The following is a 14,892-nucleotide window of genomic DNA, read 5'->3' as shown; positions in this document are numbered from 1 at the left end:
GATTGAGAGTGGGACGAAGATAGGGAACAGAGACATGACTCACAATATTTATTTAGTTTGTCATAAATTCCCAAAGCATAAAAATATCCATTACAAAAGGTTAATAAGATATACATGGCTAAGGAAAGAGGAATGGCTTGAGGTCACTCAGTTAATTGGGAATTCTTTTTCTGTGCATCAGCTTGGATCAAAATATTCAAAGAGACTTAAAAAGAAATTTGGGTAGAAAAGAAATGTATAGAAAAGAAAGCTTCTTAACTTGTGCCCTTTACCCTCTCCCTCTGAAAGGTGTGAATCACTGCTTTAATAGGAAATCCCAAATGAATGTTAAGCCCTTCTTTGCATCTAAGAAGTGATGGTAACATATTCCTAACAATGCGTCAACAGTGGGAGGATTCTGGAGGTTGTGTAGGGGGACTTGGAAGTCAAGTTCTTGAGTGGTTTTCTATTATTTCGTGGCAGCACAGATGGATCTTCTAAAATATTAGATCAGGGCCTCATATCTTGGTTACAAGTTTTGTGGCATCTTAAAACCTAAGATTCTCTCTCTTATTGCCTAAAATTAAATCATTACAGACAAATTTCTTTTGTGTACCACCTTTATTTGGGGGCCCAGAAATTCTTTTGGAATCAAAATAACTCCTATGAGAGATAGCATAGAACTGTACTAGCCATTGATGTCTTTTCAGAGATTGATTAAATAAAATTATTATGGATTTAAGAGTAAGATGTGAAAAAGGAGAACTATATTTTAATGTGGAAGAGAGTAAGCAGAGTTTGGCTTCTCTGAAATCTTTTTTCTGTTTATCTCAAGGAAAACAATAATTATTGCTTACACTGTTGTCATACACCTTGCGTGCAACAATATTATAATGCTAAAATATTATATGACATGTACTCAGTAATATGTCCTCATATTTGTATCTCCTGTATGAGAAATGATGTCCTCAAGGATGGAAAGTATGCCTTTGTACCTACTCCCACCCCTCAGTTCCTGGCTGGCATGTGGAACACATGCAATAATGGCTTATTAAACCAAAGTCATTATATTTATTTTAAAACCCTTTTAAAATAATCCAGACTTATTTTTTAATAGAAATCAAACATTTGGAGTAAAATAATTTCACTCTTTTCTAAAGTTAGTGGTAAAATCTATTAATTAGTATAAGGATTGCAGGCTAAATCTTCATCATAATTTAACTTTGGTTTCTAAGATCAGATATATGCCCAAACTTTAGTCCTCCATGTTCATGGGGTAAGAATTTGTACGCAAGAATATAACTGTATCTCCTAACCACCTCTCTATTTGCTATATGCTCTTGCCAATCAATTTCACTTTAGAATTTGAAATGTTACTGACAAGACAGCAAAATCAATACCACTATCTGTAGAGAAAGCCCCATTTGATGCTGATAATAATGCCTCGTAGCCAATGAGGTTAATGAGTGAGAACGATCACTTAGGGCATAGCAAGCAGTCAAAAACCATATTAAATAAAATTAAAAACAAATTAAAAAACTTCAGTATGTTACTAGTATTACTTGGTGATTCTAATATAACGGTATATTAGAATACTTACAAAATACTTTCCCTGAGCAAGTCAAAATGACTAGTGAATGTCAGAGTGTGAATTTTCAAAGGATTACTCTGAGAACTTTAGAAAATAGTAAATTAAGTAGGGAAGAATGAAGAATAACTTGTCCCAGGTCAGTGGTTTGGCTGGAACAAAGTCCTAAGTCCATGTCTCTTCTGATGGAATAGCTTGAACTCTTGGTTTCCAGCATGAAAGAAATTTCCAAAGGAAGTTTAATCTTATGGTCTAACAGGAGCATGGCTCTGAGGGGTCCTAACATTTTTTAAAAATACAACCTCTTGGTATTTAAAATGACTGGGAGTAGAAGCAAAATGTTGAACAATTTGACATATTCTGAAATCACTGTACTTGAACATGGTACAACATTTTCAAGTTATAATATCCATTTAATCCTTTAGTTGAAAAATTTTTGTCAAATATTATACGCTGGTAGGAGCCTATGTTAGGCACTAAGAATATAAGATGACTGACACAGCCCCCTTCCCTTACAATCCAGAGAGAGAAGTAGACAATGAGTAAGTAATGCCACAAATACCCTAAGGTTGCAGTTCTGAAACAGGCTAGAAATCAGGGTACTGAGAGGTAAGGTGTTAGTTCCCCCTCCATGACTTATGGGTCCAGGAGAGGCCTGTGTCAGGTGGGGCTCCTATTCAAATAACACTGATGGCCCTCACTGTAGGAAGCCATGTCTTAGGGTAGCTGTGCGATAAATGGTCACTAAAAACAATGAAGAAAAACAAAAAGGCTAAAAATGCAAAAATATCCAACAAGAAACACAAATATATTCAAATACACAATTAAGAAAAAAAGTAATACTAACATGCTGTGTTCTTACCCCTATTGTTCCAAAACTTTCAGGCTTCCTCCTCATCTTTTTCTTGCACAGGTGTGTCCATATCCATTTGATCAGGTACCAGAGAGACTTGGGGCTCGGGATGACATTGAAGGGAGTAGGCAGAGTACCACCTTCTTCAAAATAACTCATCCAAAGCTTTGTTCTAGCGAATTTCCATTCTATATCTGCATGGTCCTGAACGGGAGAATATGACAACTGCTGACAGGTTTCTTAATTATTAAGGTGATATAAACCTCACAGAGAGCTTATAACTTGACTTGGAGCAGCTCTTGGAACATTAATTAAATTGCTTATAAAATCAAGGCTGACTCCCAGTGATAGTCATCTAAACATTTCCGATGATGGTTTACCCTGGTAAAGAGTCAGCGCTCTTGTCAGGTTTTATCCTTCCTTCCTCCATGAAACAGACATCTAAAAGAATTCCGTGTTAAAGAGACTGCAGTGATCAGTTATGACTTGAAGATAAATTTTCCTTTCCTGCACTGTAGGCTTACATTAATTAGCTCAGCTGCACTAGATTCTGGCCACAAACAGGCCTTTCTGTCTTACCCAAGGCCTAGAATCCCTGTCTAGGTGACTGCCACCTGCTTCGATGATCATGGCTTAGCCTTCTAGTGTTTCTAAGAAAAGTCTTAGTTGATATGTTTCTGTGTGAATAATTCCTGTCCGCCTTTAGGCAAGAGGCACAACTTCAGATAGAAGTTCCTCTAACATTGGGATGCCTGGGTGGCTCAGTTGGTTAAGCAGCTGCCTTCGGCTCAGGTCATGATCCCAGCGTCCTGGGATCGAGTCCCACATCGGGCTCCTTGCTCGGCAGGGAGCCTGCTTCTCCCTCTTCCTCTGCCTGCCATTCTGTCTGCCTGTGCTTGCTCTCTGTCTGATAAATAAATAAAATCTTTAAAAAAAAAAAAAAAAGTTCCTCTAACAAATGAAGAGTAAGGCCTCTGACACAGCATTGAACCCTGATATAAGCTTGTCCAAATGGTACCAGATAGGAGTGTGATCGGCGCCTGCCTAAAATGTATGTTCTAGGATTTCATTTTACATTTAAGGATTTTAGGATACATTTTAGGATTTCAAAATAGCTCATTTTAACCCATTAATATTAGAAAAAAGAACTCAGATTTTAGAGTAGGAGCATAAACTTAGACTGTGCTTCCCTCAAGTATTTCTAAATGGCTATGTGCTAATGAATATCTGTGTTGTGTATACATTTTTACTCTGAGCAATAGAGATGTTTTGTCTAGACACTGGACAGATTGTGCTTTCAACAGAAAGAGCATATCTAGAAAATGTGTGGCCCTCGTTGTTGCTTAGCAAATGTTTGATGGGATTGACCGATCAATAGACAGAAGCACAGAAGCTCCAATCTGCCCGCCCTCACCATTCTCCCCACTTCCTCTCCTTTATTTCTCCCACCTTCCCTAGCTTTCTTTCTAAACAAGCTTATAGATTCTGCAGTAATGAAAAAAGGTATTTATTGTTTGCTGTAGTCATGGAGAATGGGAGTCAGTAGAATTGGCTTAAGGTCATAAAAAGGCTGTCACTTTGATTAAAATGTTGGCCTGTGAGTAGATTCTGTTCCTTCCGATTCTCCTGGAGGCACAAATTAAGGATTATCCTGACCTCATTATGTTCTCTTATGGCTATCACAAAGCAGACTCTTCCTTTGTTTATGATTTGGAATTCTGAGAGGGTCTATAACAAAATCTATAGCAAAAAAACTGGAAATGAAATGTTCTATGCTGATGATGCCCCAAACCACCGTCTGTTACCCAGGTGCAAATCAGAGTTGGCATGTTCATGCTCCAAGAAGCCATCATGCCATGATGCTGAGAGGTACACCCATCTCAGGTTCTCAGTGCCTGTTCTCCTCTCAAGTAGTTTTAGAGTTTGAGCTAAACAAAAAAGAGATTTGAAGATCATTCTCACCTCTTTAGGAAGTCACCTAGAATAATATATCCCATAAAGAACCAAAAAAAAAAAAAGTCATACTATTCTTGATGTTCTCTTCTTGATGAAATCAATACATTTGATGTTCTATAGGATCCAAATTGTATATATAGTTTCTCTATATGTAGCTTGATAATTAGAGACTTTCTAATTTTTTTGGAAGGGTGGTCTGGAAAATAGAATCCATGTTTTGCAAATGTGTTGACCAGAGAAATACAGAACTTCGGAAGCAATTACATAGAGACTATCTTAAGAAATCCATACTTACAAGTTGCTTAAATGAAGCTCCACAAATTCATTATATTCACCTGCAAATCCTAGGACCCTATGTAAATACTATCCTATGTAAATACTTAGTTTGTGAATAAGTAGATAAAAATCATCTATTCTTGTGTTCTATGCAGTTTTTCATCTGTGACAGGCATCTTGCCCCCATAAAGATAGTTGAAGTAAAATGCAGAATGCTGCTTCTCAAAATAACTAATAACATTTCAGCAATTTAGCAATAGACACAAAGATGCAATATAATTGTAGCTATTTAAAGAGATAATTATGGTTATGAATTATGCTTATAAAATGCTACTTATCTCAGGTATAAATACAAAAGACCTAAATATATTTTATTCCAGTATGGGTTTGTTCAGTTGCTATTGCTAATGGCCATTGACTCTTGGGAAGTTCAAGGAGACAAAGGGCTTTGCCTTTCTTATTCATTGCTGTATTTCTAGTTCCTAGAATAGTACTTGGCAACAGAGTTCTCAATAAGAATTTATTGAATGAATGAATAAATAAACTAACTTGTTTGGATTCTAGCGTTTCAAATAAGTGTATATGGTACTGTATACCCCGTTGTAGAATTCAAGGTTACTCCTACATTGCTTTTTCTGGATTTAAGAAATTGAAAATCCTGTGCAATTTTCCCTCAGACTCCCCTCAAGGCTAGCTTTTCTATCTTGCCAGGCTGGCAGGAGTTTTTTTATACCTAGACTCAGGTTCAATGGTCGGAGACAATGCAGAGTGCACAGGGTGCTGCATAGAGATAAGCCACTTGTTCATAACTCATCCCTCCCCCAGAGCTTGCCATCACCAATGACTGCCTGTAAAGACAGATTCCATTTATTTTATAATCTTTCATAATCTGACAAAACTAAGTTAGTATGTAACCAAATATGGTACAATACTGTTTAGAAACTTCAAATTAACCATTCATATTATAATTCTGTTCTGTCTCCTCAGTAGCCTATTAGAGACTGTTGTCTATGATAAATAGGATAGAGTATGGCTAGAAACAACACATTCTATGGGGAAATGTGGAATTAAAATAAAGTTAATCAACTTACAGCAATGAGTTGGTAAGAGTTATTCATCATAGCTATTAACATGTTGAGTAGGACAACCAGAGAGATGACATTGTATGTTCCAAACATGGTGGCACCCACAAACTCAGTGAATTCATGCTGTGCTTTGACATTGGTCACATATAAGTTGATCAGCCCAAATATTGACCAAAACAAGGACTGGAGTGTCTCAAATAATCTGGAAAAAAAGAGAAAAGGACACTAATAGCTATATTAATAGAACTATTATACAATAGGTTATAAAAATAAAATTGATTCCTATTACATATATTTGCTTAATTTAAAAATTAAACCTAATAAAAGGTATTAAAAATTACAAAATTAAACTTAATAAAAAGAGTTAAAGAAAATTATTTTCATCATATAGCCCAAATAGTGTACTTCATTTTCCTAACAACTTCGAAAGCTATTTAGTTTCTTAGAGAAGGAAATTTGACCCATAGCCCGTTTTTGCCTGGCTCCTGAGGTAAGAATGGTTTTTGCTTTCCAAACGGTTGAGGAAAAGAGCTATTTAATGAAATGTGAATATTTTATAAATTCACATTTCAATGTCTATAAGTAAAGTTTTATTGAAACACAGCCACAATCATTTATTGATGCATTGTCTATGGTTTCTTTTGTGTTAAAATAGCAGAGGTGAGTAGTTGCAACAGAAAACATTGGGCCTACAAGTCTAAAATATTTACTATCCTTTTCACAGAAAGCTTGCTAACCAGTGTTATAGGGCAGTGATAGCTAATCAATGATACATCCTCAAACTTAGTCTTTGAAAGATGTCAGTGCATTCACGTGGTTTTGCTTCTTGGTTGTAGAAGGACTAAAAATTATGTTATCATTGTGGATTTCCACAATTACAATTAAAGTTGTACATAGGGAATCCTGTAAGATGGCAAATGTCAGAATGCTCAGGTAACAAAATTTGCTATTCTTCCTATTTCAGGGAACACTTAATTCATTCCTGCCAATGAATGAACTCTGGTGGTTTATTGAAAGTAAAGTTTCCTTAACTTACTCCAGGAAACAAAATAAGATAAAGAGTGTCTGAACCTAAATGAAGAATGGTTTGTTTCAGCAGGACCATCATCTTAGTGTAATGTAACCAAACGATAAAGAATTTTTACAGTCTTTGACAAATGGTTAAAATAAAACTTTAATCACATTGTATTGTAAAAACAAAAACAAAAACTATTCTCATATCAGTCATGATGACTAAGGAGGTAGGATTTCAGAAGTCAAGTGACCCAAGGAAAGCCAATCCATATGAGGTCAGGGGTTAATGGCATGGATTGATAAGAAAAAGATGAACCCACACTATCAGATTTCCTTTCTATATAAATTTACCTTAGAAATACCAAGAGAATGAGGAAGTTGCCAAAAGGAGCCAAAATGACAGGAGTTATGATAGAGAGTCAGGGGCACTGGAATTATGAGAAGCCAAAAGTTTTTAAATGAAGGAAGGGAGAACTGAAGAGAAATAAGTCAGGTAATAAGTAAGAAAACACTGAAGAAAATAGACTTGAAATAGATGACTCAGATTAACATTGGTTCTCAGAGTAAATGATCTTAGAGTCCAGACCTATGTCATCTCCTACTCTTCCTGAAGCCAGGCTTTGCTCTAGATTCTGCCCCTCCTAAGATCAATCCTCGCTCAGAGGATCAAAATGCTATAATCTTGTGCATGATTCTTAGACCAAACTCCTGTTCCTTGAAACCTTCCATGAATTTCTGGTCTGTATAACTAGGAGAATCTAATGATCTCTTAATTGGCATTCAGGACTTCTCTTCTTGAGTTTATTGCTTTAAAAAAAAAAGTAAACAGTTTCACATTTTTAATTGTTTAATTAAATTTTAATTATAAAATATGTAACTATTTATTGATTTATTTTGCTATACCTATTCAACAGTGGAGCAAGTTATCATAAAATGATAAGGGGGCTGATCTGATCAACTTCAATAAGACTTTGTTTTGCCAGCAAGCATGTGCATCATGTGAGGCGCTGATCATGTATTCTTAAAGGCCAACCCAGATGTCAGATTCTAACACTATCAGGGAAAGTTTAATCTAATTCCTTGGCCCTAGGCAAAGGTTACTCTAAGTTATTCTTTGAAAACTTTCTTAGGAAATAAGTAAATTTGAAGTTTTTTATTTTTAGTAACTTCGAGGACAATTTCTAAAATTAATGACACTGTCATTTGGATTCAATGTAAGATAATTTTTTTCTTTCTTCCTAAATGGTATGAGTTCTTACCATGAATATACAAATATAATTCAGCTGATTTTCCCCTGGTATCAATAGCAGTTCAGAGAGAGAGAGCTGGAAGTTACATAATGTAAGTGCTATAATAAATTATATAAAATGCCACATAAATCCCTTAACAGTTGCTTTTTTAAATGTTCAAATAAAAAGTGTGATGTAAAAAAATAAAAAATAAAAAAATAAAAAGTGTGATGTAGAATAAATTGATTGCTATGGTTGAATAATACTGATTTGCCTCTGTCTAAAAAAGAACTACTAATTATTAGAGACTATTAGCAAACCCTTCATCAAAAAATTTATTTAGGTTTTTAATTATAATTTGAAAAAGAGAGCATTCAAAATAAGGTGACATCTTGTAACCAATTCTGGATTCATTTTTATTTTCCTTTTCTTTTCTTTTTTCTTCAGTGAAATAAATCAAAAGTGAGATGTGAGAATAGTTCCACTTAACCAAAATATATTTACTATTAGATTAATTAAGACCTTAGTGTTTCTTATTCATATTTTTATGTTAATTATTATTTAATTATAAGGAATTTAAAAAAAGCAATCTAAGTTGACATTTTAAAGCTACTGCTTCTAGAAATGCTTCCACCATTAGTGATTCCCAAAACTATCGACAGAAAGACTGCACATAGATTGAAAGGTCATTAGCTGCAGTGCATCTCAGACTACCTTTATGTGACAAATATTTTCCCAATTCTTTGGTGAGATAAGGACAGAGTGGTTCTGAGGATAAAACCACACTTAATTAAATGATTCTTAGCATAAAGTTCTACTTGACTAGAACCTGACAATTCCTATGGTTTAATTCTATAGCATTATCTTCCTAAAGATAACATTTTTGTCTCTTGCTTCTTAAAGATATTTCTCAGTTGCTACTTTAAAATACTAGCTTGCTTCCCAGTTAAATACTTATAACTAGATAAACAGAACGAGTAAAAAGGTAATATATCCACAGTTGAGGTTTCCCCCACCCCTTGAAATGGAAATGATGAGGAGACATAAATTAATATAAGACACATCTGGCTATTTTATTCTTGGTTTATAGGGAATAATGCAATTAAAACAAAAGAAGTATGCTTTCAGTTGGCCAGTTCCAATTTAGAGGAATATACCTTCAATAAACATAAAGGGAATTTTCTTAATGAGCCAACATCTGTCATAAAGCCCATGCCCCTCTCTTCACAAGAGTCCCTAACCAAAGATTACTAATTTAAAATTGTATGTAGAATAATGGCAGTCACTAAATATTTGGTTTTCTTTTTTTTTTTCCTTCCTTTCTTTTTTTTTTTAGGAAGCTCAAATGTAAATATTTAATTAGAAGGAAAAAAAAAAAAAACATACCAAACCGTGAATTTTGAAAAGCTGACAAATATTCCCAAATCAACTATTTTTTGTTTTCTTTGGTATCATGCAGTTCTTCCCACATTAAAGAGAAAACAACCTGAAAGCATGAAAAGAGTAGGGAAAAAAGTGTCTATTCTCTGGTGGGGAAATCGAAAGAGAGACACAGAAAACACAGACTGGGCTCTGTCCACTGGGAGCTCACAACAGTCAGGAGGGGATCAGGAAGACATCCTGGAAAAGGCAGAAGGCAATTTTGCCGTGTGGAAAGGACATTCTGGGGTGAGAGAAGGATATGGCATATTGGGGGATTGACTGGTAAATGCTGAAGAGTGAACTGTTTTGGGGGGGGATAGAGAACAATGAGGCTAGATAAGGAAACAAGGAGCAGATCATTGAAAGACCTGGTATGTCATGCTAAGGAGTTTGGTAGTGTCTGGTCAAGAATGAGAAACCATGTAGACACTTTAAATGGAGGAGTATCATAGTTCAGAAAGATCACTCAGGGAACAAGATGAAAGACATATAAAAGAAGGCAGAGGCCAGGAGTAAGGAAACTTTGATTTAGGCATGGGTGGTGAGCAAGGGAAGATGGCGCCAGGATAGCGAAGAGCAGGAATAGACTATTGACTGCATGTGCAAGGGTTGGGGAGGGAAGGATCTAGAATAAAGCATAAGTTTCTGATTTAAATTTCTGGGTGAGTTGTGATAGTACTGACTAAGAAAGAGCACTAAGGAGGAGGAAGAACAAATTTTTAAAGAGACTGATAAATTTTCCTTGGATTTAAATTTTTAGGAAAGATGTATGGAAAGGCACCCATAAGACAGCTGGACTTACAGGTATCAGGGAGAGAGGTCTGTGCTAGTGATAGGAATGTAGGAGTCGTCCCTCAGGACATCTGGGGTTGCATCCGTAAGCACACATGAGTTTTCACAGAGATACTATAATATGGTCTGAGGATGGTCACAAAGACGATCACTATTTAAAAGCAATAAGTGAAATATAATTATCAGAGAACAGTGAGAAAAATTTGAGGAGTAAGAGACACAATATAAAGACATAGTAACATTGAAATTAAAGAAGGGCAAGATTTCAAAAGTGAAAGTGTTAAAGGGTCAAACAATGCAGACACATTCAATAAGCTTTAAAGAGATGCATATCCCTTGACAGGGGGGATATGGAGGCTCTAGATATTTTCTAGAGCAGAGTTAGTGGCCTGACGGAAGCAGCAGCCAAACTGCAATTGGGTGAAGAATGGATAAGAAGAAAACAAGGTATCCTGTTCAGCCTTCTTTTCAGGATTGTTTGGATGTAGGGAAGGAGGGTGACAGGGGTGGAAGCTAGTAGGAAACACAGGGCTCAGAGTTTCGGCTTAGGTTTGCACCCTGAATGGAAGGAGTAATAAAGAGGCACCAGGGAGACATAGGTGGGAGATAATGTTCTGCCACTACTAATAATGATAAACAGATGTAGCAATTTTTTTTTATTATCATATTCTATAGCAGGCACTGTATTAGGTGCCTTACATGAAGTATTATGTTTTTCAATCCTCAAATGGAATAAGATCTCTGAGATAGTGGATAGTAAAAAAAAAAAACCCTAAAAACCAAAAAAACAAAAAACCAAACCAAAACAAAAAAAAAACATTGGAATTTATGGAGTAATATAAATTATAAAAAGAAATTAATAAAAAGAAATTATAAAAAGAAAATCAAAGACCAACAAAAGCGAAGAAATAAGCTGTAGAGGGCTTTGCTAGACATCCTCTTGCATTGACTGGACCCATTATACTGAAACAGGGTCATCAAGGGACAGGTATGCCTGTCTCAGACATTCTATATATTCTAATATATTAATTATACCAAGAATTATTGCTATATTTTTTTTAGTTTTTGAATAAAATAATCTGTTATTTGCCGACTTACATTCCATGACCTGGGGAAAAAATTCAGGTAGAATACCTGATTAATTTGGGCTGAATGATTTGGGCCTATAATATTTGAGATACACAGTTATCTGTTGCTTTTCATGATAATAGAAGACCGTTGGCAGGCACGCTAAAATAAAACACGATCCAAGCAATTCAATACATTTGCTTCTAGAATGCAATTTATACTAGATAGTTTGCCTCAGGCTTCCATAGCAATGACAGAGAATAAAATTCGTTCCTAATATGTAAACATTTACCACAAAACCAGTAAAACAACAGTGTGATTCCTGGGAGCTCTGGGATCATACATGAAGATGGGGTTAACTGCAAATGATCAGATGTCTGAGAAGGGGCTGAGTCTTGGAACCAGGACTCTTCCCTGAATGAAACACAATGTGGGAGGTAACTCAGTTCTAGGTGTTGTGTGGAGGGATATGCAACACACCTAGAAAATGTGGGGGGCGAGAGTGGGGAGTCTTGGCCAGCCGTTTGCATCAGGGCACGCAGTGCAAAGTGACAAGACAATTGGGAAAACCGGGCTGAGCAGAGGGGCTCTCCATCAGAAATCAAGAGACAGACAACAGAGAGTGAGACATACAGCAGAGTATTTAGGATGTTTGTAAGTCGGAAGCCTGAGGTTGGTGGGATCTCAGCTGTCAGGAGCAAATGACCACATCAAGGAGCACAAATGAGTGGGGAAAGATTAAGTTCAGGTATCAACACTAAGACACAATGCTGGGCCATGCTAGTCTCAAGGACGTTGCTGCAAGGGGTTTCACCGAATCCCTCCTGTCCCGGGTCGGAAAGGGCATGAGGAAAACGACAAGGCTGAGTAAGTTGGTCAGGCTGGAGAACTCCTGGCTGAGAGCAAGGGATGAAAAGACAAGGGGAAGCTGCGATGCCCTTTTGTTTCCTCTATGACTCAGGGTTTGTATCAAACCTATTTCTGGAAGGATCTGAGGCAGCTAAGGCTGAGATTAAAATTCTGTGTGCAAAGAAGCAGATGTGGATTACTTAAAATGGCGTTTTAAATATTAGGATCAAAGATAAAACATACAGAAGTGAATCAACAAAAATACTGTAGCCATATGTGACTTACTTTATATGAAGGAATTGATTTTTCCTACTTGAGAAATTATTGCACTTGCTTATTTAACATGAAATTCTATAATGGCCAATAAATAGAGTCTGAATTTTTAGTCACCTACAAAATGAACATGTATTGTTTAGGTATTATGTAGAGGAACATGACCTAACTTCTTCATTCATCTGCTAATTAACTGTTTATCACAGTTGTCTGGTGATCACAGTGGGAAGGAAATGGACGCAGGTGTGCAGACTGTGCGAGCATCAGACATAGGGCCATGGACCCGTGCTGTCAGCAAACCTGCTTGAGAATGACCAGAGGTTGGCACTGAGCGAGGACTATCGCTCACCAGGTATAAAGGCACAGAGTTTTGTGTGCATAATTATAGTGGCCTAGGTTAGCCCGGGGTTCCTATTTTGGATTATTTCTCCATCCTTAGGGATGTGTGTGTGTGTGTGTGTGTGTGTGTGTAATTAGAGAGTAAAGAACATGTAAAGGGACTTTCCTATCTGGAAAACACTGAAAGCTCAAGAAGTACTTGAATTTTCTCACATGATTGGCCTTATGCATATTCTATCGTTTAACAAGCTTGTAAGCTGTCAGTAGGGCAGAGGTTTCCTCTTTATTTCTCATTTTAAAACTGAATATATAGCTTTCCTTTATATGAGGTCATTTTAAAAACCATTTTACTAAAACTTAAAATAAATGTTCTGGATATATATGTATTTTAATGTCAGAAGGATCCATTCATTCACAGCCATGTTAATTCTGTTTTCTGCATTAAGCACAATTTTCTTTGCAACCACTTGTCATGGCTCAAATTCATAATGTAATGCCCTCTGCATTCTGCACAATGTTACCAATAAAAGCATCTGTTCAACTTACGTTGAAAATGCATTATTCTGCTTTTCACATCGTATGCCTTTACAGCTTAACCCTTTTGTTTCTTCATAATAGAAATACAATTGATTTAGGCCGTTTGCGAATGCTAGCAACACAAGGCAGTATATGAATAGAAACTTCAAAATGTCCAGGAGCATTCTTCCCAGAGATATTTGCAGAGGCCCCAGATGAGAATTTGCAGTAAACAGCGAGATCAGGCGCAAGGAACTGAAGATGTTTGCGATGGCAAATAAAGCTTCAGCCACCAGGGTGGGATGCCACATGTCCCAAGATTCTCGTGGATTAAGTGCACTGTACTGGAGAAAAAAGAGAAACACAGGGAAAATAAAACAAATGCATACATGTGACTATGTCAAGTTCAGGTCTGAATGCTTTTACAGGTAGATGCAGCACTGTGGTCTGTCATCCTTCATGATGGTGGCAGCAATATTCATCTACAGAAAAACAAGAGTTTATTAAAGACATTTATAATGTATAAGCTTTAATCAAGGTGGCCTTCCTGGTCTGTCCTTGCCAATGTTAATATGTGAGTTACGTCTAATCTTGACCTTTCCAATTGAACTTTAAAAAAAAGAAAAGAAAATGTTACATTGATAAAAAGCTGATTTTATATGGGGAAAAGATAGCAACGTGATAGCAAAGAAAGCTATGTTATAAAGGAAAACTACTAAATTTTGAACAAAATTATTAATGGTTTTACTTATTATATTTGACACATTTGCCTAATCTAGATGAATGCATGTGGGATATAAATTACATATAAACGAGTGGAAGTACTGGTTCCTTGCCCTGGAATAGTAATGACCAGTATGGGCATAACTGTCAGTGCCTTCTTTGTATCTGTTATATCTTAAGTGCATATAAAACCCAACTTGGAAATCATCCTGGAAGTCAATGGATTATTAATTATTTTAATTTAACATGTAGAGCATATGATATTTGTTAGAACATTCCTTAATTAGATAAAATATGTGATTTGAGAGAAATATTTGCTATTTTATTAAACCTCGACTAGCAATTATTTAAAAAGTAAGACTAAGTTAATTAAAATGCCAGCTTCGAATTATCTTGACACTGTGCTATACAAAGAGCAAAAAGAAACTCATCCTTTGTATTACTGAGGTAAATTTCTATCATTTTTTAAAAAGGATCAAATATGCTCTTTGCAATACTGTTACAGAATCTATGATTAAACCTGTATAGGAACCAAACAATAAATTGAATTCTTTTCTTCATACACATCCTTAAAAAATATGTCCAGACAACTGGCTATTTTTCCTAATAATCGTGTTAGAACAAACAGCTCTTCTGTATGAGTCCCATCAGAATATCAGAATATTTCCATTCCTATTATATTGCATTTATACCAAAGACCTTTACAAATGTTAATTGATTCTCTTGAAACTAATAGATAGTATTTTTTTCTAATCTCCCTGGGGAGAAAATACATCACGAGCTTCTGATTTTGTTTAACACTCAGAGTCTTGCTTGAGTGACAACTTAAAACAATCAAGTTTGAGCTAGAGGGAAATTATTTTCTATTTTTAAATGCTGATAACTGTTCTTGAACATTGCTAACTTCACCATAAAAGAACTAATCACTGA

General features: G+C 35.9%; 1 protein-coding gene across 3 annotated transcripts in view; it reads right to left on the bottom strand.

The window, feature by feature from the left end:
• TRPC4 (transient receptor potential cation channel subfamily C member 4) overlaps window positions 1-14,892 on the bottom strand; it is a 205,548-nt gene that overhangs the window by 17,386 nt on the left and 173,270 nt on the right. For 2 of the 3 annotated variants that reach the window (XM_032315137.1, XM_032315135.1), the window contains exons 6-8: window positions 13,270-13,583; window positions 5,744-5,939; window positions 2,415-2,624 (exon numbers count right to left, since the gene is read on the bottom strand). In XM_032315137.1, the coding sequence (XP_032171028.1) occupies window positions 2,415-2,624; window positions 5,744-5,939; window positions 13,270-13,583 (720 nt within the window). The remainder of the gene's footprint in view (window positions 1-2,414; window positions 2,625-5,743; window positions 5,940-13,269; window positions 13,584-14,892) is intronic. The other variant, XM_032315138.1, reaches the window with a different exon arrangement.

Source organism: Mustela erminea, chromosome 15, assembly GCF_009829155.1.
Source record: "Mustela erminea isolate mMusErm1 chromosome 15, mMusErm1.Pri, whole genome shotgun sequence".
Classification (NCBI taxonomy): Eukaryota; Metazoa; Chordata; class Mammalia; order Carnivora; family Mustelidae; genus Mustela; species Mustela erminea.
This window is presented reverse-complemented; position numbering and strand designations above follow the sequence as displayed.